The 24,801-nt window shown below is 46.1% G+C and overlaps 2 protein-coding genes across 3 annotated transcripts in view; both read right to left on the minus strand.

The window, feature by feature from the left end:
• iars2 (isoleucyl-tRNA synthetase 2, mitochondrial) overlaps nucleotides 1-6,139 on the minus strand; it is a 12,643-nt gene extending 6,504 nt beyond the window's left edge. Inside the window, exons 1-14 of one of the 2 annotated variants that reach the window (XM_026332338.2) lie at nucleotides 5,739-6,139; nucleotides 5,458-5,580; nucleotides 5,173-5,326; nucleotides 4,665-4,813; nucleotides 4,502-4,551; nucleotides 4,298-4,407; nucleotides 4,117-4,207; nucleotides 3,119-3,234; nucleotides 2,840-3,009; nucleotides 2,161-2,251; nucleotides 1,887-2,038; nucleotides 1,602-1,762; nucleotides 1,335-1,437; nucleotides 592-685 (exon numbers count right to left, since the gene is read on the minus strand). In XM_026332338.2, coding sequence (XP_026188123.1) covers nucleotides 592-685; nucleotides 1,335-1,437; nucleotides 1,602-1,762; nucleotides 1,887-2,038; nucleotides 2,161-2,251; nucleotides 2,840-3,009; nucleotides 3,119-3,234; nucleotides 4,117-4,207; nucleotides 4,298-4,407; nucleotides 4,502-4,551; nucleotides 4,665-4,813; nucleotides 5,173-5,326; nucleotides 5,458-5,580; nucleotides 5,739-6,005 — 1,831 coding nt within the window. In that variant the 5' untranslated portion in view covers nucleotides 6,006-6,139. The remainder of the gene's footprint in view (nucleotides 1-591; nucleotides 686-1,334; nucleotides 1,438-1,601; nucleotides 1,763-1,886; nucleotides 2,039-2,160; nucleotides 2,252-2,839; nucleotides 3,010-3,118; nucleotides 3,235-4,116; nucleotides 4,208-4,297; nucleotides 4,408-4,501; nucleotides 4,552-4,664; nucleotides 4,814-5,172; nucleotides 5,327-5,457; nucleotides 5,581-5,738) is intronic. The other variant, XM_026332421.1, reaches the window with a different exon arrangement.
• A 7,974-nt stretch (nucleotides 6,140-14,113) lies between these two features.
• On the minus strand, nucleotides 14,114-24,747 carry qrsl1 (glutaminyl-tRNA amidotransferase subunit QRSL1). Its single transcript, XM_026300640.1, has 11 exons — nucleotides 24,616-24,747; nucleotides 18,175-18,334; nucleotides 17,995-18,093; nucleotides 17,818-17,914; nucleotides 17,485-17,646; nucleotides 17,200-17,375; nucleotides 16,631-16,743; nucleotides 16,194-16,386; nucleotides 15,933-16,050; nucleotides 15,469-15,674; nucleotides 14,114-15,122 (listed from the first exon to the last, which is right to left on the minus strand). Exons 1-11 carry the CDS (start codon nucleotides 24,637-24,639, stop codon nucleotides 14,881-14,883), a joined length of 1,590 nt encoding a protein of 529 aa, XP_026156425.1. The 5' UTR covers nucleotides 24,640-24,747; the 3' UTR covers nucleotides 14,114-14,880.
• Between the last annotated feature and the right edge of the window lie 54 nt (nucleotides 24,748-24,801).

Here is a 24,801-nt window from a genome sequence, read left to right on the forward strand (position 1 = left end):
GTTAGTGAATCTGTATTTACAACCAATATATTGGCCAATTTTAATGTGTGCAGTTCAGCTACCACAAAACCCTATGTGATCATGGTATGTTCAGACTATGTGCCTTCTAATTCAATATTGTGGTCATGAAACCACCATATTTGCTTTATTAGTCGGGTGGACTACCATATGGATCTTTCTCTGCAATAAAGCTAATTGAGGCAGGCTTCATTAAATGCCTTCTGAAAACTGAAGGGAGTGCTGCTACAAACCCTGATGCATATTTAATAGAAAAAAAGGAAGTGTAAAGCAGCTATATGGCCACATCAGTGTGTAATTTTAATGCACAAACTTATCATGGTTGTCTAGTTAGGTAGTTAGTCTAGGTAGTTGTAGAGAATAAACAGATAAAACAATTTTTATAGAGTCCACTAGAAAACACACTGACAGCTGTTGACAAAAGCCACATTATTCCTCACTGAGCAGGACTGACCACTGTCAGTAAAGTATTTGTATTAGCATTATGGTTTGTTCCTTATGCCAAATCCCATAAAATCTTTTAGTACTTAGCGAGCTCTGCGTAACAGCAGTGTGAAGACATTTCAGATGTACCTCCTAGTACAGCGGCCCATGATGCTCCACTGTCAAACCAGATGTCCAACACATCTTCTCCACGGATGTAGTCAGTCACTGGGCCTGCTTTACTCTGACAAAGAGAGGCACAGTGGTGAGCAGTAATTCATTTCTCATCATTAACTCTTTATAGCTATATTGGTTGATATTTGGCCGTAAGGCGGCAGAAGTATTCACAACACTGACATTGTCACCCAACAGAGCCACCTACTTAAACTAGATAAAAATATGTAGATAAATAAAGCATACACTCCCTTTACTTCTGTTTTAGTCTCCACCAATTCCTGCGCTAAGAGTCTGTCTTTAGGCAACATACTGTAGATTTATCAGCAGTAAATAGCTGAAAATGGCTAACTGTTGCATCTATAAATTCAGAGAATCATACAGTAAATGTACCATTGAACCAAACTAATGATCAAATAAGGTAAAATTATCTCTATTTACAATAAACCTCTTTCACGGTACACAATGCTATATGGTTCATTATTAATGTAAATGCTTGCTTCATTTGATCCTTTTAAGTTATTGCTGTTAAAGTCAGTTCACACATTATTTTAAATGGCTACATATTATGGCAAAATCAACTCACTAATGGAAGGGTCAATGAATTTATCCCCAGTTCAACTTCACATCAACATAAAATCATGATTGCTTCTACATTTGGTTGAGCAAACAGTTCATAATACAGACAGCACTCAGATTTAACAGACAGACACACTCACTTTCTTGAGAACCTCTGGGGGCAGCAAGGCCTCGACAGGAAGCTCCCACCAACAGTCGCTGCCCTTTTCTTTGAAGAGCGTTGCGATGTGAGACACTGTGTGTCTGCAGAGGCAAAAGACAGGAAGACTGTTTAGTATATAATGTTTTTAGGTGTGGGTCTGTGTTGGAGTGTGACAAATATTGTGATATCTCTAAAAAAGTGAGTGTGTGGCCAAGTAAGTGTCCAAGGCTATTTGTGTGTGTGCATGTGTTGTGTATCGACTTACTTGTTGATGAGAGCCTCTCCAGTCTCTCTGTGATAGAATACTGGGATCGGGACGCCCCAGCTTCGCTGTCTGGAGATGCACCAGTACGTCCGTCTGTCCAGCATGACTAGCAGGCTGCCCCGTGCTGACTCTGGCAAAATGCGTACTTTCTGCAGTGCTTCCTAGACACACACAGGTTTTTTCCCCTTGAAATCTGCATCCCTTCTTGGAAAATTCCAATACATCACTTTCTGTGCACAAAGAAACACAAATGTTTTTTTCTCTTTATCACTAACAGGAGCTTACCTTGGCTTTGTCTTTGAGTGATGCTGTGTTGATAAACCACTGCTTACTGGGCCTGATGACAACAGGCTGCTTCGTCCTCCAGTCATATGGATAGCTGTGGACACACTGCTCCTCTTTCACCAGAGCCCCACACTCCTTCAGCATTGAAATCACTAACTCAGGTACAAATTAATTTGCAGAAAAACAAATGACACAGAAAAATATTTTTTTAAAAACCCACACACACAAACAAAAAGAGAGTGTTTTATCCTCTTTTCATATATTTCTGCTATACCTTTGTCTGTGCCTTCTGTCATCACTGACAGATTCTGTAGCTCAGGACCAGCCAGCTCAGTGAACTTGCCATCCTCATTCACCATGCACTCCTGAGGTAGAATGTCAGACAGTGTATTAACCACATAACTCTAACACAGGGGTAGCTAATCCCAGTCCTTGAGAGCCACTGCCCTGCTGGTTTTCCACCAACTTCCACCTATTGCGCTTTGAGCTTCTGCCTGAATAAAACACACCAAATCCAGGTAATCAGCAGTGGGTCAGCTCTCCAGGACCAGGGTTGGCACCCCCAGGTCTAACAAAAGATTCATATCTAAAACAGGCAGAAATTATCTGTAGGGAACCTAGATGTTTGGAACTGATGATGATGAACATAATATTAGCTTGTAAAAACACTGCATTTTTCCAAATCATAGTTTTTAAACACCTGGTATATAACATTGTCTTTTATGGCATAATTTATTATGGGTTCAATTTAGGATTATGTTAATAATCATAAAACACTTTCCAACTGATTTACTTAATCTATCCATCCATCCATCATCTACACCCACTTATTGCTAACCAGGGTCATGGGGATCAACTGGAGCCTATTTATTTCATCTCTACAATATTTTTTAAAAATCCAACAACAAATAATAATAATAAATTCCTAATAGGGTTAAAAATAAAAAGCATACCACAGACAGATTAAACTGTGAAGCCACACTGTAATCCTCCATGCCATGAGCTGGTGCTGTGTGGACCAATCCTGTTCCTTTTGCCATAGTCACATGATTTGCCGGCAACAGTGGCACTTCCTTGTCAGGAACTGTGGGATGTCTGCAGAACCCACCTTCAAGTTGGGAGCCTTGAAGGAGAAGGTCATTGGCATGATTATCTTTGTGGTGGAGAAGCCACAATGTGTTCAAAATGCTGAGTGTGAGTGTGAGTGTGTGCGTAGTGTATGAAAGCATTACCTGTGAAGGTGTGCACAGTCTGCAGCTCAGTGCCCAGCAGTGCTGCCATGTTAGCTGTGCGCTCAGTGGCCATCAGGAGCAGCTGGGAGCTGTCCGCCCTCTTCACCACCGAGTACCTACAAACAGAAAACAAGGCACTCACTAACACTACACATGACACCGAACACAATTCACATCACAAACGTAAGCTGTGGTGTTAGGCAAACAGCCATCCATCCATTCATCATCTACACCTGCTTATTCTTTAACCAGGGTCCCAGGGATCTGCTGGAGCCTATCCCAGCTCTCTTTGGGTGAAAGGCAGGGGTACACCCTGGACAGGTCACCAGTCCATCACAGGGCCACATAGAGACAAACAACCTCACACACTCACACTCACTCCTATGGGCAATTTAGAGTCACCAATCAACCTGACATACATGTTTTTGGACTGTGGGAGGAAACCAGAGTACCTGGAGAAAACCCACACAAGCACAGGGAGAACATGCAAACTCCACACAGAAAGGTCTGTGACAGGTTGCCCCAGGCCCTTCTTGCTGTGAGGCAACAGTGCTAACCACTAACCCACCAGTTAGGCAAACATCACTCATTTTATCAGTAGTCTACTCAGGGAAACTTTTACAACAAAGGAATTAGTATTCCTGTCTCTTTAAAGGACATGCTACAAATAGTAGTTTATCTTCAATGGCATACTCCTGCAATAAGTCATAATTTAATGGCTGTATTATTAGCATAAAAAACATAACCTACAAAACTGGAAGCCTCTGTTACCTGGCCCCTTATATCAGTCATGTGTTTATGTTTATCAACAAGTATTAAGAAACTGCAGTACAGATGAATGGACAAAAAGGAGCTGAGGCCAGCTGAAGTAATGTTTAACCTGACAAAGTAGCAGCAGCTTAAATTAATGAATGCTGACCCATAGGTGATAACAGAGAGCTTCAGAAAAAACTGAGCATAAAAAGTGTAGAAATATAATCTTTGGTGCGGGAACTTACTGGGAATTTGGCATGTAGCAGATGGCCTCATTGGCAGGAATAGTCCAAGGCTGCGTAGTCCACACCAAGATGGAGACACCTTCTAAACTTGCTAAGGTACATATACACCCACAAAACAATTAAGAGAAGAAGACATATTACAAAAAGTTGAATTACCTGTATGTGTTTGTGAGTATATTACCGCTCTCTGAAGCCATCTTAGGTGGCAGTGTCATCAGGGGAAATGCAGCATAGATGGCTCTGCTCACATGTCCAGGGTTGTACTCCAACTCTGCCTCTGCTAGAGCTGTTCTAAAGAGCCACAGGGACAGAATAACAGCTTACAAGAAACTGCAAACCAGTTAAATATGTTAATATAGAATGTAATAAGCTTACTACTTAGTACCTTGAGGAAGGAGACCAGAAGACAGGCTTATAGCCCTGGAAGATGAGCCCCTGAATTAAAAATATCACATATGAGAAATCTAAAAGCATCCGTTAGTTGGAATTTTTAATCTGGGTGTGAACCATGGAAAAATATCTTGGCTGAAGAGCACATTAGTATCCACCTTGCTGTGCATTTCCTGGAAAACATTCAGCTGAGCAGCCTCATAGGCCCCATCATAAGTGTAGTAGCACTGGTCCCAGTCAGCCATCACCCCCCAGCGCTGGAAAGCAGCCTTCTGACGGGCTATGGCCCCCTCTGCAAACATCCGTGCTGAATGAGAGAAACACATTATTAGCTGTACTTCTGAATGCTGAGTGCACTGAGCAGCACCTTCAGCAACAGACTGCTATTGCAAGTCCTTTGTCCCTGCTGTCATCAAACTCCAACCTTAACTAAATTCGTCACAATTCAGCTCTATATGACTGATCTGACTGACTCACTTTACTGTCATATTTTATTCTCACATAACTTGTACATATTTATTGTTATTCATTTGTATACTCTACCATTTGATCTTTTCACTGCTGATAACACCTGAATTTCTCAGTCAAAGGATCAGTAAAGTGTAATCCAATCTAATCTAATCTCATTCTAGTAGTACTCATGTTCTGTCAGCTGTCTGTCCTTACCCTTCTGTCTGATTTGAAGTGGGCTGAGGCCACTGATCCCCAGGTCTCCCAGAGCCTTCAGCTCGATGGGCAGGCCATGGCAGTCCCAGCCAGGGATGTAGTGGACCTGGCGCCCCCTCAGCATCTCAAAACGGTTATGAATGTCTTTCAGGATCTGGATCAAATTAGATTGAATTAAGTCAATGAATACACAGACTTGACAGAAGCAGTCATATAAGCTAAGGCTTCATGAGTCATTTTATCACATCAGAACAGTAGGGTATGTCTAAGATGCGAACATATCACCTTATTAAGTGCATGTCCCACATGAGGGTCTCCATTGGCATAAGGGGGTCCATCATGGAGGCAGAACTCCTTCTTTGCCTTTCTCTCTCTCTGCCAGGAGTACAAATCAGCAAAGCCACACTCCTGCAAGACACAATTCACAGCAGACAGTTTTTATTCCTTCATATTTTTGATGTGACAAAACAAAGAAAGCGTCATATTCTATGAGCTGTGGTTTAAGATACTAGGGTTAACGAGCAGTTTTAGAGTGGAGGCTTGTCGGGTTTCATTGACGGTCTTACACGCTGTATCTCGACTTCTCGGTCCAGCAGTCTCTGTCCGGTCAGCTTCAGTGGGAAGTCGGTCCGGGGAAGGAGCACCGTGTCCCGGTACCGGCTCCGAGCAGAGTCTGTCTCTGCGGGCTGAGCGCCGCCTTCTCCAGGACTGACACCATGACAGCGGCTGGAGCTGAAGGAGAGAGCACGGTGGAGGAGGCCGCCTCCCCGGTGTGACCTCTGTCCCCATCTCGCTAGCGTCTGGCTTACTGCCGAAACCCGGCAAAGCAGCATGAGAGGGCAGGGGACCTCTGTGGCCTAGAAATTCCACCTGAACAGAAAAAAGAGACTGTTTCTGCGCTCTTATATTCCACCCAACATAGCACCAACAGTGCTATGTTTCTTCCGGAAAGAATAGTAGAGAGGACAACTACGGAAGCCGAGCTGGATCATCAGTATCCAGTATGTGAAATTTTAACAATTGTGCAAGCCATCCCTAGAGGGCGCTATTTATCCATATATGAATTAAATATCGTACCAACAAAATATGAAATGTATTGAGAATGCAATCAAACACTGTTTATGTGTAATAATATACACGTTAACAGCGACGTCCACAAGATTATTGTTATGCTTCAGTTATATAGATACTAGTTGTTAGTATGCTGGTATTAATATAAATACATGCATACTCACATATAATATTATACATTCTAGTTGCTTTATTTTTGAAAGTTGTAATATAATAATATATATAATAATATATAATAGGGCTGAGTGGTTAGCACTGTTGCCTCACAGCAAGAAGGTCGTGGGTTCGCAACCCGGCCTTTCTGTGTGGAGTTTGCATGTTCTCCCTGTGCTTGTGTGGGTTTTCTCCAGGTACTCTGGTTTCCTCCCACAGTCCAAAAACATGTATGTCAGGTTGATTGGTGACTCTAAATTGCCCATAGGAGTGAGTGTGAGTGTGTGAGGTTGTTTGTCTCTATGTGGCCCTGTGATGGACTGGTGACCTGTCCAGGGTGGACCCCTGCCTTTCACCCAAAGAGAGCTGGGACAGGCTCCAGCAGATCCCTGGGACCCTGGTTAAAGAATAAGCAGGTGTAGATGATGAATGGATGGATGGATGGATGGACTGTATATAAAGCCTGTGTTTACAATGAGGCAGCCCATATGTGTAGTTCAATAATAAATAATAATTTCAATAATAAAATAATGACCGTATAATAGAATATTTTAATTGTCTGCACCTCCAGATCTAAATAAACTAGCCTAGTGTGCTGCTGCTTCTCAGACCAAACAAGCACCCTATCACGTTACTGGCTCCGACCTTTTGAAATAAAAACGTCTCAATTATTATTATATATCCACACAGTAAGTGTGGACATATTAGCTACTAACATATTAGTTCAAACACATTAGCATGTTTGAACTGTTGAGAAGTTGGATTGAAAAAAATACAGCGTCTGTGTTGTATGGATATGTATGTAAATGCACCACTAGGCAAAAATAATGGCTATTTTCGACCGCACCTGAAGGCAGCGCGCTGTGAGCGGCACCATAGCAGGTGAATTGAGTGAATTACGTCACAGGGACTATTAAAACTCACGGCGGCTGCTGACGTTTCATTCATTTCTTCTCTAACTAGCGGATCTGATCGGTGCGGCCACCCTAGCTTTTCCTCATACCACAATGAATAAGATGTGTGTGGCTTCTCTGGTAGTTCTCCTGCTGGCTCTCCACCTCTCATCAGAGGTAAGTTTCCGTAGTTAAAGTTTTTCTTTAGAGCCAAATTTTCAAGGCTTCGTTGTGTAGAAACCATGTGTCTCCAGTTTTTCAGGAACGTGGTGGCCTAGTTATGAAATGATAAAATTCTTTGAACGGCCAAAACAGAAAAAAAATCTGTAGTTTTGGTTATGATGAAGGTGCAGGCTACCTACAGCTAAGGACAGTGGTGTCTCCCTTAAACTCACGGTGTTGAAACTGAGTGTTGGTGCTGGTGTAATAAGGAACGATGGTCTTGTGTGTTGCAGGGGATCCAGGCCCAGAACTCCACTAACGTGACTGCAACCAGCGTCCCCGTGTCGCACACGACCATGAACATGACCCACGACAAGAACGGCTGCGGGAGGACCGATGCCCTAACGCTGCTGCTCCCCCTGGCTCTGGCAGCCTGTCTCCTCCACGGCTGGTCCCACTGATCGGACTGACGGCTCTCTGCACTGGACGCACACCCCTTGGGCGAATCGTTAATACAAAAGCAAACACATTTTGGATTTCACTGACTTATCTAAATTTTGAGGGATTCGTTTTTTTCCACTGGCGTGATCCCGGGCGCATCAGAAAGTTTAGGCACCAGCCTTTTGGTTGCTCAGCCTTGCTGCGCGGCCCTTTAGGACTACACCTCGTTCGGGAAAGCACTCCTTTGTTGAACCGGTCGTCTTCTGGGTGGTGGGAGAGAATATATTTGATAATTTACTTGTCCTTGTGGTTGTCTAAGATCTCCATAGGCCTGCTTAAACAGGTTTCAGGTCTAAAAGTGATTGTAAACAAGTTAAAAACTTTTGTATTGCAACTGTATTTTTATGTCAATGTCGTTTAGTGCTTCAATTTTTAAAGTTCAATAAAATGTGAAGTTGAGTGGATTTCTGCCCTCTTCCTTTTCATGGGTATATCTTGAGACTAGATTGTGTTTAAGGCAAATTGGGTCAAATTTGGAAGCTAAAGATGCAGTCTTTGGAACATAACCTTAGTTATTAAAACCTGGAAGGCTTTCAGAAGTATCTATGGTGGAGGGTATAATGAAGGTAGATGAGTTGATGGTGAAAACTGGGCTGCATATTTATTTCTGGAGTTATCCAGAGCTGCTATTCATAATAGTAAATGAGTGCCAGTGCTGTGGGTGACCTGGAAGGCCCAAAATATGGGCTGTGTATACTCAAGGGAATCATAAGTTACGCTTATGATTGTCAAGCTTTGTGCCTTTTTCATTTATCCCTGTCTTGCCGTAAGGTTACACTGAGGGACAAGTAATCCAAATCAACTAAGGGTCAGGGTGACCTGTAGTGAGTTAGTGCTTGCTGGATGGTCACTTACACTAGTTTTGCATCAGGAAGTGGACAATTTACAAACCGTAGGGTATGACTGGAAATGAAATTGCTTTTTAAGTGGCTTGTCTATAAAGGTGGCTATTAATTGGCTTTTGCCCTGACCTGTACATGTGTCTGGAACAGTTGAAGGCCTCGTCTTTGACATGTTAGTACTTCAATTGCATGTTTAACTCCGCACAGTGAAGGTCAAACACTGGAACAGCATTCACATTCACCTGTGGAACGGGGAGGATCACGTTGGGAAAAACACCTTGTATCATCATTCAAGCAGAGACTTTTGTGTTTTAACCTAGATACTGAGGCCACATCAACCCTGATACTAAAAGGTGATACAAACCTCATCAGCCACCATCTGGGTTTAAATATCCCATTGTAACCATTGTTTTCTGACCACACAAAGGGAGGAAATGAGTACTAAACTAAACGAAAAAGGAGAGGGACAGAGAGGTGAGCCCTGCCCCGTCATTCACCTGATGCAGGGTCTTTGCCATCAAAGGCCCTCTGCATTTGTGAAAGACCAACTGCTGGAATTCACCTGTTATTGTCACCCCTCCCTCCATGCACCCACTCTTGATCTGTGTGGGAAATGCATCCCACGCTGATCACATGACAAAGAGTGCATTGTATAGTTCATCTTATCTGCTCTAAAGCTAAACTCTGGTCAGGACTTTTCCTTTATGATCCTGCCTTTCATTCCCACCTTTTCTTCATCAGGTACCTCAGCTTCCACCTCTAAAAATGTGTTTTTTGAAACTGTGCAGGCCTTAGCTAACCTTTTTCATAATTCAAAGCTTAAGAGCCCTTTTGAAACAGTACCCACATTCCTGCAGTGTGGCTCTGAAACTTTAATACCCAGGTAAGTGTGGTCATGTGATGAACAGATGCATTGTCTTTTAGTTGACCACCAGAGTGTGACCACTTCAAACTCTCCTTCTCCAACCTTCTAGCCACTCCACCCATCTTGTTCTGCCCACCTGAAATCCGAGGTCAGGTATATGTTTGTTACTCTTGTGGAAAAGGAGGAGGAATCACATGCATGAGACAAAGTAAAAGAGAGGGGGATCAGGAAAAGGTAAAGGACACTCCAGTACTGTACTCCAGTACCCGTCACCTGCTCCCAGCCTCAGTCTGTTACAAGCAAGAAATCCGCATTTCAAAACAATTAAAACCATGATGTTTCAATCTCGGATAAATGCTTCACCATCAGCCGCAAACATACATCTCTTCCCCTTTCCTCAGCAGGCTTATGCCTTTAAAACTAGCACTGTCCATTAACACTGGGTCAACACTGATTCCACAGTGTCTCTGTAGAAGCTGAAACAACAGCTCAGTTTGCTACTCATCAATAAGTCAAAGACTATCATGTGGGCGAAATAGATATCACATCACCTCCACTGTGGCTTTCCAGGGTGATGCTTACATCATCTGACACCTTCAAGTATTGTCACCTTCTTTTAAATATAGTCTGTAGGTTATGTGAAACAGCCATTAATGACATGTCAGACAGGCAATGAGTTTGCATTTAATGTATAGTGTAACAGGAGTGAGATGCATTTAAAAGTGAGATGTTACTAAGAGTTGTGAAAAATACTGAGCAATAGGTTTGGAGTGTCTATCCATCAGAGTGTATCTTCATCAAAATAGTGTAATCTTATCTCACATTCTGAATGGTGCATACACACACACACACACACACACGCACAGAGTCTGCATGTGTGAGAGACAGCTAGACATACGGTATCTACTTTCAAAGCATGAGGTGAGCTCTGTAGCCGCAATGAAAGGGATGGGCAGCAACTGTGTTGGATTGCATCAGTTACAGAGGAGGAGAGCATACAGTAAGTGACTTCATAGATGCACATTAATGCTGACGGTAGAGGATCCATGGTAGAGGATGTAGAGACTTGGCACAGCACTGTAACGATATAATCTAAGTACCTGTGCCATTATAAAGATCATCTTTACTTATTAAATGTTTTTTATTGTAAATGTAAATTTGTGAGGCAGTATGGCATACATCATTGCATCAAGGAAGTTCAGATGTGTTCAATCACCACATCCTGTGCAAATACAGAACCTGAAACATAGTTTAGAGAAACGTTTAACTCATGCGCACAGTGTGTGATTTTTGAGCTTGACAGGAATAAATAATGACCTTTATGTTCTCTTTTATTTCTTATTACAGTTTCTGCTGTTTTTAATTTATAAAATATTTATATTTTATATAAATTTATATTTAATTTGCAATCTCTAAATGAAAAAAAGCTTAATTGAGACATGCACCTCAATGATGTTTCATAAAAGCATGGTGTTGTTAACCTCTACCTCAAACCTCTGTATCTCACCTCATTTCCAGTCTTCAGTTCAGTTTGGGGCATTATAGTGGGCTGCATGCAGATCACCGTACACACCCTCCTTTCCTATTGCTGTTTTTGACACCAAGGTTTAAGCATTGAACATCAACCATTAGCTTCTTCTTCTTTTCCTTTCGGCTGCTCCCTTCAGGGGTCGCCACAGCGAATCATCTGCCTCCATTTAACCCTATCCTCTGTATCCTCCTCACCCACACCAACTATCCTCATGTCCTCCTTCACTACATCCAAGAACCTCCTCTTTGGTCTTCCTCTAGGCCTCCTTCCTGGCAGCTCTAACCTCAGCATCCTTTTACCAATGTATTCACTGTCCCTCCTCTGAACATGTCCAAACCATCTCAATCTGGCTTCCCTGGCTTTTTCTCCAAAACATCTAACATGAGCTGTCCCTCTGATGTCCTCTTTCCTGATCCTATCCATCCTCGTCACTCCCAGAGAGAACCTCAACATCTTCAGCTCTGCTACCTCCAGCTCTGCCTCCTGTCTTTTTCTCAGTGCCACTGTCTCTAAACCAGACAACATTGCTGGTCTCACCACTGTCTTGTCCACCTTTCCTTTCATTCTTGCTGACGCTCTTTTGTCACACATCACACCTGACACTTTCCTCCACCCGTTCCAACCTGCTTGCACACGTCTCTTCACTTCTTTCCCACACTCTCCGTTGCTCTGGACTGTTGACCCTAGGTACTTAAAATCCTCCACCTTCTTCACCTCTACTCCCTGAAACCTCACCGTTCTACTTGAGTCCCTCTCATTTACACACATGTACTCTGTTTTACTGCGGCTAACCTTCGTTCCTCTCCTTTCCAGAGCAAACCTCCACCTCTCTAGATTTTCCTCCACCTGCTCCCTGCTCTCACTACAGATGACAATGTCATCTGCAAACATCATGGTCCACGGAGATTCCTGTCTAACCTCATCTGTCAGCCTGTCCATCACCACAGCAAACAAGAAGGGGCTCAAAGCCGATCCTTGGTGCAGTCCCACCTCCATCTTGAACTCCTCTGTCACCCCTACAGCACACCTCTCCACTGTCTTACAGCTCTCATACATGTCCTGCACCACTCGAACATACTTCTCTGCCACTCCAGACTTCTTCATGCACAGCTCCTCCTCCTCCATCCTTTTGAAGACTGTGATTGGTTGTCAAAAAATACCCCCCCAACCACATACACACACGCAAATAAAAGTGCATTATAAACTTTTACATTTGAAGAAAAAAAATCGCATTAATATTATTTTGTATATTATACCATAATCACTCACACATACACATTTGTTCATTTTCTGTTCAGATGCCCTCGCTCATGTCTTATTTCATTTCACAATGACTCTAATATCAAAATATAACTCCTAACACTTTCTTTTGCACCAAGCACTGTTAGGGTCGTTGTACAGTCTGTAGTACACCACTTTATAGTCTGTCTATGTGGCTATTCTTCATTATCAGAGGACATATTACTTAATCTCCAGTCATTAAAGAAAGCTTGAGAATGTGATTGGAGGACTGGTGTCTACACTTATTGAGCAGAAATCAGAGGCACATGCTGTCTTACACGGACCCTGTTACCATGTAGAGTAAGTGTAGGTGTACCAGAATTATGTCTGTGGAGGAGACATGGAAATATGTGAAGAGTTCATCCTTTGCTCACATTTCATTAGGACATCCTTCTCTGTGTGGGTAAGATTTGCACAATGAACACAGAGATCAGGATCAAATGAGAAGCGGGGCAGGTGAGAAGGATGGGCTGAGAAAGAAAGCGGGGACAATGAGATAACGTGCAAATCCACACATCTGGAGAGGAGAATGTCAAAGGAAACAAGGGCATCGCATGGACTCTGTGATCTGCTGGGTCTCTGTGAGAACAGATGTAGCTCAGTAGCAGTGACCAATCAGTCTACATTTCAGTGTCCAACTGGTTTTCATATGCATGTTACTTTAGAAACCATTTTGTAACATCTTCTTCATTTACATTACAATGAAACTGACACCTCCAATCACATTCTTAATCTGCAAAAATGTTGCTACTACACATTGCTAATACAGCAAGTTTAGATGTTGATATTGTTTTTAACTGATTTAATGACATAGATCTGGTTTTGAGGAATAGTTCAACATTTTGGATGTTGGCTAAGTGATCAGTGTTGCTTAGTGGAAAACCTTGGAAGTAGATAAAATTTGCAACATATCAAACTATTCTTTTAAAGATGAATTGCTAATGTACTTTCACCTGTAATGTACAAGCTCTAGCTCCCCCCTTAATCCAATGTTTAATTGTCTAAATGTGGCCTGCTGCCTTAGAGGCTGAATGAGATAGTATACAGCAATACCAGTGCTCTATGTTGTTCTGAATTATCCTCCTTCCAACTGTTGAACAGATTATATACTATGTGTATATATACTATACCAACTGTGAGCTGGAATTTGGAGATTCCAGTGTATTATAATAATTAGGGAATGATAGGCCTGGACAGCAAACTGCAAATATATCCTTCGTATCGTTGTCTATATATTTAGAGCAACAATCCGACTTAACATGTTTCAAGATACAGAAATTAATTTAAAAAAAAAAACAGGTTCTCAAGATACTATTAGACATTATCAGTTCACACCTTCCACTGAGAATTACGTGATTGATGTGAATTTGTATATAACATAGTGCTACTGATGCTGTGAACTGATCTTACTGTCATACTGTAAAAAAATAACTGACAGTCAAGTCAAAAAAAGTTTAGAAATGATGTCAGGGTTTCTTTGCAAGACTGATGTTAGTGTAGGCAACCTAACCTTTTGAAATACTGTGTATGTACTATATATGCACTCCGAAAGGGAAGATAAAAAGAGGAACATGGAAGTGCATTCAAGGCAACAGTAAACAGTCAAGTACTTCCTCCAATGCATTCATCAGCTGAGGTTTAGTCATTCTTCAAAAGCCCAGCATTTATAACATGTTGTTTTAAAGGTTGCTGTTTGGTACAGTATCACGATTAAGTTTTACTCAAAGTAATGTCATAATGTGTGGAAAAAGGACTATGTACAATCCCTTCTGCAGAGAAAGTCCTCTGTAAGCACTCAGAGTAACACCTTGGTTTAGGACCGTTTCTAGTACTGTAATTAGCTGACTGGATTGCATGTGTTTGGGTTGAGTGCAACGCTGTAATGTAGACAGTATTTCAAGGGAAGCAGTTGCATAAGCCAAATGGTTTTAAGCATCTTATGGTGTTTGAACATCATGGCTGTTACCAACCACATGAAGCAATGTGTCTTTCTTCACAGACATACACTTTGCTGGAAAATATAAATTATTAATTACAAAACATCTGAACAATTCATCAACCAGCGGAGACTGGAAAGAGAAATATGACACAGGGTCTACACTCACTGTATATATAATGAATAAACGTGTATGTCTAAGCATATATCATAGGATTACTTTGTCACAACCATCTTCCAGACAACAGGACAAGAAAAGTATTTTAGTATTATTACAATTTCCTTGGAAATGTATGCAACAATGTACATACTTTCTCACCCATCCAAGATTAACATGTGCTTTCAGTTTACTTTTAGAAGGGTTTTTTAAAAACAAGGCAAAAAGAGGGCGCAGTAGTTGCTTTAAGATAAATGCTGGAAATTACACTGCAGAAAATGGCCTGAAAAGGCATCTTCCTAACCAAGAATATCCATCAAGAAAACACTTTAAGTCCATTTCTGACTTTTTCAAGATTGCATTTATAGTTCTCATCATACAGTTGCTTGCTCTCACTGGACTCTCCATATTCGCTGATGGAGCGAAACCCAACCCTCTGCTCAATCCACTGGGCAACACTGAGCAGCTTCTTGTCTTGCAGGGCAGGGCCTATGAGCTGTAAGCCAATGGGAAGGCCTCGTCTTGATAATGCAGTTGGCACAGAAACAGCAGGTAGACCTGGGTTATAGAAGACATTTGGAAAAAAAAAGGCAATGATAAGGATCTGAAGGTTAGTTTGGAGAGCAGCAGGCCCAGACGTACAGCAGTACAGGAAGCAGTATAAAAGGTCTGTGAAGTAAATTTTAACTAGGATTGAAAGTGCATTGGGACTTTTGCATTTAGAGGCTAACAAATGAAAAAAATACAGAACTGGTTTATGTCATGTTTATTTCCAGTTACAGACAGGTGTGTGTGTGTATGTGCGTGTGTGTGTGTGCAGAATATTCAAATTCTTGAATCTTCCCACACTTCCTATGCATGCATGCATCAACTTCTTCCTGAAGGCCTCCCTTTGTCTCCTTACCTGCCATGTTGACAGGCTGGGTGAAGACATCTTCCTGTGCACTGCGTGTTTGATTGTCTTCCTGTGTGAAGTCATAATAACGGGCCGCGTCAGTCAGAGTGGTAGGCGTCAGCAGCACATCGACACCTGAGCTGAAAACATGCTTGAAATCGTTTGCGATCAGCCGTCGGACTTTCTGGGCCTTCACAATATAGTGCTGGTAGTTCCTGGCAAAGTGAGGGTGATCATAACATTCTGGTCATCCTGGCTGTTTGGAAATACTTCAGCTTCACAACACAATTTTATTCTCTTTTAAATTTAAAGAAAGGCAACTTGCCAAATGACCAAATGTACTCATAATTCTCAAAACTCAAATCTCTGATGATAACAAAGATTAAAGTAAAAAAGTGACATGCTGTCAGTTATACACTCTTTTGAAGTCAGTGGACTAAAGTACAATGGTGTGAGAAAGCTTATTTTCTTACTGTTTAAGCAGGAAATAGTTCCCTGACAGAATCCTCCCTCTCACTACGTCAGCGAAGCCCTCATGTCGAGTTGAAGCATACATGGCCTCTGTTGAGCTGTCCACCTGACTGCGGTGGCCTGACAGAAGTGGGACAGAAATCAGTAACATTATTTTTATCATTATCTTGTGACACACTGGCAATACATGACTGGACATGACCTAATTTGTGATACCCACTGTAAAATGCCACAAATTTAGCATAGCACGGGCCAGTTCATACCGTATTCCAGGCCATCAAAGCGAGCCATGTTAGATGCCACTTCAGCGTGACACAGGACGCGATAGCACACAATGGAGTATTGGGTGTGTGGGAGGGACACCAGCTCCACCCGTGCCCCCGCTCTCTCAAACATGTCAGCAACGTGACTCCACTGAGCTAGAGTTTCCTCAGACAGTCCCGGGGCGTGGTACTCCTGACATACATTAGGAAACAAAGGAAATTTATGATGCAAATGCAGTGTGTTAATTAAGACATGTAACACATTTAGAAACAGTAATGTACAGTACAAGGAATTTTCCCTGGTGACAAGAGTGGTAAGATACACAATCTTCAAGTAAAGCAAATTAAACCAACATTAAAAGTTATTCAGGTAATGTGTGATGAAAATGTGATGTGAGTGATGCTGAAGTAATGCCTCTAATACAGAGCTAAATCACCTTAGGGATGCCTATACACATGTTCTTGACATCAAAGTCCTCAGGCAGCTCTGTCAGGGGGGAAGGTGCAGGCACTGTTGTTGAGTCTCTAATATCCAGGCCTTGGAGAATTCCTGCACAGCATTTCAACACAAACCCAGTTCAGGCTCACTGTATGAGAGCAGTAAGACAAATGCAGAGCAATAGAGAACAGCTATACTGATGCAAAAAAAAATAAACTTCTTTTTACTTTCAGTATTTCTCACTAAATGCATTTGGTGTTTTAATGATTTTTTAAGTAATTTAATTGTTTACATTCATTTTTGCAGGCTTGCATTTGTTGGTGTGTTACCATGGTCAATTGTTGATCAGTGTGAAACCTATAGCAGAATGCCATATTATTACAAACACAATGGGGACACACTCATTGCTCCATAGTGCTAGAGGTTAGTCAATAGTGTACTTTTATTATATACAGTTCTTGTTGTAATTGGGCAAGTGTATGTGTTTAAACTTAAACGGGATGATAAACAAAAGATGTACATTGGACAATGGTTATGATAATTGATCTAAGACAATTTAATTTTTACCTAAGACGATGGCTGCATCACTAACGCTGCGGGTCATAATGCCAGGGACATCCATGGAGTTGACCAGAGGGATAAGACCATGTCTGGACAGCAGACCATAGGTTGGCTTCAGGGCCACAACACCACACAGTGCTCCTGGGTTACGTGTAGAACCACCTGTGTCTGAACCCAAAGCCCTGCCAAATGATTACAAAAACAGTACATTTTCATTTTCAAACACCATTTTGAGTTATATTTCCATATAACAATTTTCCTGAACCAGTGGGCATGAATGCCCTCACGCACAGATAACTGGTGAATGAGGCCACAGCTGCAGCACTTCCTCCTGAGCTTCCTCCAGCGATGACCCAGTCAGAATCTGGTGCTGCCCCTGCATGCTCTCTGTAGGGTGCAGCGTAACTCCAGGGGTTCCTTACTGGACCGAAGGCCCCATCAGTACTTCCTGAACTGTGAGCCGAATAAATAAATAAATAATGTAATGACACCCAAAAACCAAAAACATGGACCCTGAGTCTCTTTCTGCTAGTGTACCACCACAAAAAACTAGAAGATACTTACTAAAATGCATGCTGTGACAAGAGAGCTAATACAATATACAGTACATAGCAATGGCATTACCCCATAGCAAACTCATCCATGTTGGTCTTCCCAACCAAAACAGCCCCGTGGTCCAGGAGCTTTTGGACCACCGTTGCATTGTAGGGTGGAGTGTAGTCTATAGCAAAAGAAGTGGCTGATTATCACTATTGGATTGACATACAATATGAAGCACAGTAACTTATACTGAAAACAGACCTCTAAGCATCCTGGAAGCACATGTGGTCTTGACATTCTTTGTGCAGAAGTTGTCCTTAACGGCAAATGGGATTCCATCTAGAGGACCTTTGGGGGTACCTGAAGGAAGACAAGCTGTCACAGTAACATCTATGACTCTATACATAACAGATGCAAATGCACTCTCTCTTGTGTCCGCACCTTGTAGCAGTCTGGCTTCTGCTTCTTGAGCCTGTTTCAGTGCCAAATCCTCTGTCACACTGAGGAAAGCGTTAAGATGTTGTGTTTTCTTGATGCGGTTCAGACACTTCCGACAAAGTTCTGTAGGGGAGATCCTTCCCTCCCTGAGTGCCAAAGACACCTGAAGCGCAATGATGAAACACAAGTAGTGCAATGCAACTTGGTTGTTTTACCCAGTCAAACTCTGACTGCGAGAAAACAAAACTTGTCTTGCTAATAACATTAATAATGGCTCCATTTAAGTGAGTCATGACAGTGGGACAAAACCCAGCATGTGCAATACCTGGACCTTAAAACCAAAACAGCTGTATTACTGTATAACTGTTACTTCAGTATTGAAATGCTATGCTACTTCATATTTCAGTTACTGCCAATTACCAATTACTTTGTAGCTAAACATTTTGCATACAAAACAATTACTTTATAAATATTATAGGTACTTTAGGTACTATTAAATAGTAAGGTTAAATATTGAGTGCAAGCGTTAAAATTGAGTATTTTTAACTGTATTCCTGCTGCTTTTGCTTTGGTAAGGTGTCTTCTTGGACCACAAAACTTAAATAACGTCAGATGAAAATATTGTAACGACTGGTGGGTTTTTGCTGGAGCTAAGCTACTCTAGCAAGCACTGGCCCTGTACTAGACGGCTAGCAGGATGCTAGCAGCTATCGCCGTACTTGCTAGCGAGCGAGAGCGCTCGTGCCCCATACACCGCACGACCCCGAGCGTCTCAGTAAATAAGCGCAGTCTTCTTGATTGACCAACAGGAGGCAGTGTTCCTCTTTCACGCAGTTTATTGCTCAGAGAACAAGCCATCAAATTCCACACACTTACAAGCGCTGTCACCAAGCCCCTTTTCCACACACCTCGCCCAGAGTCATGGTGACAGCCACTCCCACTAAACAACCCCACACAAACACACACAATCCCTCCCTAACACAACCCAAAGTACACAATAACTCCAAACAGAACGTAACTCTTATCACATTTGAACAGGTAACCTATCTAAACACTGATAACAACTCCCACAATGCACCTGGCCGCCAACTCCCCGGCCAGGTTGCTACACAGCCCCCCCCCCAAGAGGGTTAGTGTCCCCACAACCCTAATTCCCTAACACAAAGTCCAGCAAGTGTCCAGGTCGGCGCTGAGTACGCCTCGGCCTTCCCGAGACCCCACTACCCGCACCCGGCCGAAGTCCAGTGGCGTTCCCCCCCGTGTTGAGCAAGGGGGGTGGAGAGTCTCCCAGGCGCATGCCAGTCCCAGGTTCTGAGGCAAGCGGGTGGTACGGTGCCAACCGGTCCTTATGCAGCACCACCCGCCTTCCCCGCCCGGGCATCCGTACCCGGAAAACCACCTCTGAGATCCGCTCAAGGATCTCTCCAGGTCCCTGCCAATGACTCATCAGCTTTGGGGACAGCCCCCGCTTCCTTTGCGGGCAGAACACCCACACCCGATCCCCGGGTGCCAAAGTGGGACCGTGAGCGCGGGTATCATAGGCCCGCTTCTGGCGAGCCCCAGCCGCCCCCAACGTCTCTCTGGCCAATTGATGGACCGTGGTCAACCGCTCCCTCAGGCGCCGAACATAGTCCATCTCCGGACCGCCAGCAATCTCCGGCTCAGGGGGCGCTCCGAACACCAGGTCCACCGGGGTTCGGAGTTCCCTCCCGAACATCAGTACTGCAGGAGTGCACTGACTTGACTCCTGCACTGCTGTCCGGTACGCCCACAGAACAAGGGGCAGGTGTTGGTCCCAGTCCTTCTGGTGCTGGCTGGTCAGGATGGCAAGCTGAGTCGAGAGCGTGCGGTTGAATCGCTCGACAAGCCCGTCACTTTGGGGGTGAAGCGGGGTGGTCCTTGTCTTCCTCACCCCCAACCGCTGGCACACCTCTCCAAACACCCGGCTTTCAAAGTTTCTCCCCTGGTCACTATGGAGTTCCTCCGGCACCCCGAACCGCGTGAACATCCCGTCCACTAGAACCCGTGCCGAGGTCGCCGCGCTCTGATCCGGCACCGCATACGCCTCCGGCCACTTTGTAAAATAATCCATCGCGACCAGGACGAAGCGGTTGCCAGCATCAGTGACAGGGAACGGGCCCAGGATGTCGACTCCGACCCTTTCCATGGGGGCCCCCACCAGGTACTGTTGCAGCGGTGCCCGGGAGCGTTGGCCAGGTCCCTTCTGAGCCGTGCAGACATCGCAGCAGTGGACGTGGATCTCCACATCCTGTAGACACCCTGGCCAGTAAAACCGCTGCCTCAGCCGCCGCACCGTCTTGCCATTCCCGAAATGGCCGGCTCCTGCCGCCCCGTGCACCCAGCGGAGGACCTCAGGCCGCAAGGCTCGGGGGACCAGGAGCTGTAGTCGGTCACTTCCTCCTCCCGGTGCCCGCCACCGCCGGTAGACCACGCCGTCGTGGAGCTCCAAGTTGCTCCACTGGGAATGCAGCGACTTCAGCTCAGGCTCCTGTGAGGACACGGCCGGCCAGTCCGGACGCGTCCCCGCCTGCAACCAGCTCCTCACCGCCCCCAGCACTCGGTCACTCGCCTGGCGTGGCCCCAGCTCCTCAGGGAGGAATGGCTCCGACACCCCGCGGCCACCCTCTGGTTCCGCCGCCGCTGCCGTCAGGCCCCGATACCATTCCTCCAGACGCCCACAGTACCGACACTCCTCCGTGAGACAAGGGCGTCTGGAGAGAGCATCGGCGTTGGTATGCCGCCTCCCTGGTCGGTGCTGGATCTCAAAGTCATATTCCTGCAATATTTCCAGCCACCTGGCCACCTGACCCTCCGGCTGGCGAAAGTTTAACAACCAGGTCAGGCTGGCATGGTCGGTCCTGAGCAGGAACTTGGTGCCCAAGAGGTAGGGTCGGAAGTGGCGGACCGCCAAAATTACTGCCAACAGCTCCCGCCGGGTAACACAGTAGTTCCTCTCGGCCCGGCTGAGGCTGCAGCTGTAGTACGCCACTACCCGCTCTCCAGCCTCTCCCCTCTGGGAGAGCACAGCTCCAACCCCCACGTTACTGGCGTCCGTGTCCAGCAGGAAGGGTTGACTGGGGTCAGGGTACGCCAGGACTGGGGCAACCGCGAGGGCAGCCTTCAGCTGCTGGAACGCCGCGGCACAGTCCTCAGACCACTCAAACCGCCGGCCCTTATCTGTTAAATGGTGCAAAGGGCTGGCAATGGTGGCAAAGTCTTTGACGAACCTTCGGTAATAAGAGGCTAGTCCTAGGAAGCCTCGCAGTTCCGAGATGTTCGTTGGGGGAGGCCAGTCTCCCACTGCGACCACCTTCTCTGGGTTGGTAGCCACCCCCCTTTCGCTCACCACATGTCCCAGGAAATGCGTCTGGCGAGCAAGCAGGTTGCACTTGGCCGGGTTCAACCTTAACCCGGCCCCCCTGATGGCTGTCATGACCTCTCGGACGTTAGCAACAGCTTGCTCAAAGTCTTTGGCGTGGATCAGCAGATCGTCCAAATAGACCACGCAGCGGGTACGGGGAATGTCTTTGAGGACCCTCTCCATTAGTCTCTCAAATGTAGCTGGTGCATTGCATAGTCCAAATGGCATCACTGTAAATTGCCACAGTCCTTGCCCTATGGTAAACGCAGTCTTGGGTCGGGCCTCAGCGGCCAGTTCAACTTGCCAATACCCGCTGCGGAGGTCTAGGGAGCTGAACCAGCAGGACCCAGCTACGTAGTCCAGGGCATCATCGATGCGGGGCAGGGGGTAAGAGTCCTTGCGGGTGACCGCATTCAGGCGCCTATAGTCCACGCAGGGTCGCCAACCCCCGGTCTTCTTACGCACCATAACCATAGGTGCGGCCCAGGGACTGTCTGACGGTTCGATGATGCCACTCGCTGCCATCTCTTCGATCAACTCCTCAGCAGCCTGTCGCTTAGCGAGGGGCAGGCGGTGGGGGCGTAAGCGGATGGGAGCAGCAGAGCCAGTATCGATGGTGTGCTGCACCAGTGCCGTCCTGGTGCAGTCCTCCTCCTTGGCTGCGAAAATGTCCATGAACTCATTCAGTAGACTCTGCAGCTGTTCTTGTTGCGTCGTACTTAGATGCTCGCCACTTCGCCGCCCCAACTCCTTCACTGCGGCAACAGTCTCAGGTGATGGGGAGACGGGTGGACTGGGCGGAGGCCCAGGCTGTGATGTGCTGGCCCGGGCTGCGTTAACTCTCCGGCCCCCTCGCCGAGTCTTTGCTGTTCTTGGTCCGTGGCTGGGGTTTAGAATTGGGGGGTATGGAGGCTGTCGGGGTGTCAGTGGGACAGGGGTCTCTTCCTGGCTGCCTCGGCCCACCCGGAGCTGCACGGTTTCAGTGCCGAGATGGATGGCGACTCCCGGCACGTCAACCCGCGCCCCCCACTGGCCCAATAAGTCTAGTCCAAGGATGCACTCATCTCTTATGTCTGCGAGCCAGAATTCATGGCTCGTCTGATTCGTCCCCACCACCACCGACAGAGTCTTTTTCCCCGGCATCATTGTCTTTTCCCCTGTAACCGTGTACAGGGCAGTGTCCGTGGGGGTCCAATCCCCCGGCAGCGGACCAACTGTCTCTGGTAGCACTCCTCTCCGCAGCAAACAAATGGTGGATCCCGTATCCACCAGAGCACGGCAGGGCTGCCCATCGATTACACAGTCTAGATACAGTCCTTGTGCAGGCCCGCAGCGGCCCACCGTTGGGTAGTCATCATAGAGAGGAGTTGGCGATTCGGGCAAGGGTCCTCTCACTGCCTCGCCCCGCGGCCGTTTCCCACCGGTGGCGTCATCGAGGCCCTGGGACTAGGGGCAGGGCAGTTTCTAGCGATATGGCCAGGCTCCCCACACCGGTAGCAGCAGTCTGCTCTTGGTCTCCGACGGGGAACCACTTCTAGTTGGGCTTGGCTGGCCTCCTCATCCCCCGACTGTGCTACGTCCACCTCCCGCTCGACCGCTCGGGCTAGTCGTCGCTGTAGCAATGGCTGACGCATCTCCGGCTCTTCCCTCAGCACCTCCTCAGCTCGCTCGGCATCCTTCACCGCCTCTTCCAGGCCTCGAGGGGATGACAGGCGAACGTGCTGCCTCAGCCTCTCTGGCGTGAGGCCCCGCAGGAAGGCGTGGAGACCCAGCTCTTCTCTCGCTGCCCTCGGGAAGGTAGGGTAGCCCCTTCGGGTGTGTAGACGGATGTCAGCGGCGAAGGAGCCCACTCTCTCTCCCTCGCGTCTGCGTCTGTGGGCTAGCTCCTCCCTACTCTGCTCGGCCGAAGGTCCCTGTCCAAAACGTCGGTCGAGGGCAGTGGTCAGGGCCTGGAGGTCGCGTCGTTCGTCAGGGGGCAGGTCAACGAGAACCTGTAGCGCCGGACCCTCCAAAGCAAGTGCCACATGTGTTGCGGCCTCCTCCTGGCTCCAACCATTATGGGTGGCAGCCAGTTCGACTTGGGCCAGGTAGGGTTCCAACGGCGTCGCCCCACTGTACCGCTGCAGCTTGGCTGTCGATCGGGCGGGGAGTAGCGATACAGCCGCTGGAAGCTCCTCTGGCCTGACATAATGGGGTGGGTGGTTCGTCCGGGAAGCACTGCGACCCTCAGGCTGGCGTAACTCTCTGCCACTTCGCCTGGCCTGGTCGACCAGGTGCTCCAGCAACATGCTGTTTTCCCGGACCGCACGCTCTAAATCGCCTATAGCTGGCTCCATTGCAATGTCTTCTAGACACTTTAGTATCCCACTTCTGACACCAATGTAACGACTGGTGGGTTTTTGCTGGAGCTAAGCTACTCTAGCAAGCACTGGCCCTGTACTAGACGGCTAGCAGGATGCTAGCAGCTATCGCCGTACTTGCTAGCGAGCGAGAGCGCTCGTGCCCCATACACCGCACGACCCCGAGCGTCTCAGTAAATAAGCGCAGTCTTCTTGATTGACCAACAGGAGGCAGTGTTCCTCTTTCACGCAGTTTATTGCTCAGAGAACAAGCCATCAAATTCCACACACTTACAAGCGCTGTCACCAAGCCCCTTTTCCACACACCTCGCCCAGAGTCATGGTGACAGCCACTCCCACTAAACAACCCCACACAAACACACACAATCCCTCCCTAACACAACCCAAAGTACACAATAACTCCAAACAGAACGTAACTCTTATCACATTTGAACAGGTAACCTATCTAAACACTGATAACAACTCCCACAATGCACCTGGCCGCCAACTCCCCGGCCAGGTTGCTACAATATTTTATTACCAATCTATCACAGTAGTAACAATAATGTATTTAAGCAGTTCAGTAACCATGTTTTAACTCGGCAGGTATGTGTAAAAAAACGTCTTGCTGTGTCCAGTTATGAGTCGATAACAGCCATGTCTCGATACAATGCAATCCCAGCACGAATAACTAAGCTCGGATAAGCGAACCGTGCTACAAACCTGTTTCAGTGTCAGGCTCAGCATGCTGACAGTGCCACTGTGAGCTCAGTCCAACAACAACCTTCACTGGGTGCATCTGCTGCACGCGGCCATATTCGATTCTGTCATCAACGCCCGACGGCGCTTGCTGTGATTGGACAGCTGTTGAGGAAACCGCGCTCTAATTGGTGGAGGCGCTGAGATGAC

This window comes from Mastacembelus armatus, chromosome 22 (assembly GCF_900324485.2).
Source record: "Mastacembelus armatus chromosome 22, fMasArm1.2, whole genome shotgun sequence".
NCBI lineage: Eukaryota > Metazoa > Chordata > Actinopteri > Synbranchiformes > Mastacembelidae > Mastacembelus > Mastacembelus armatus.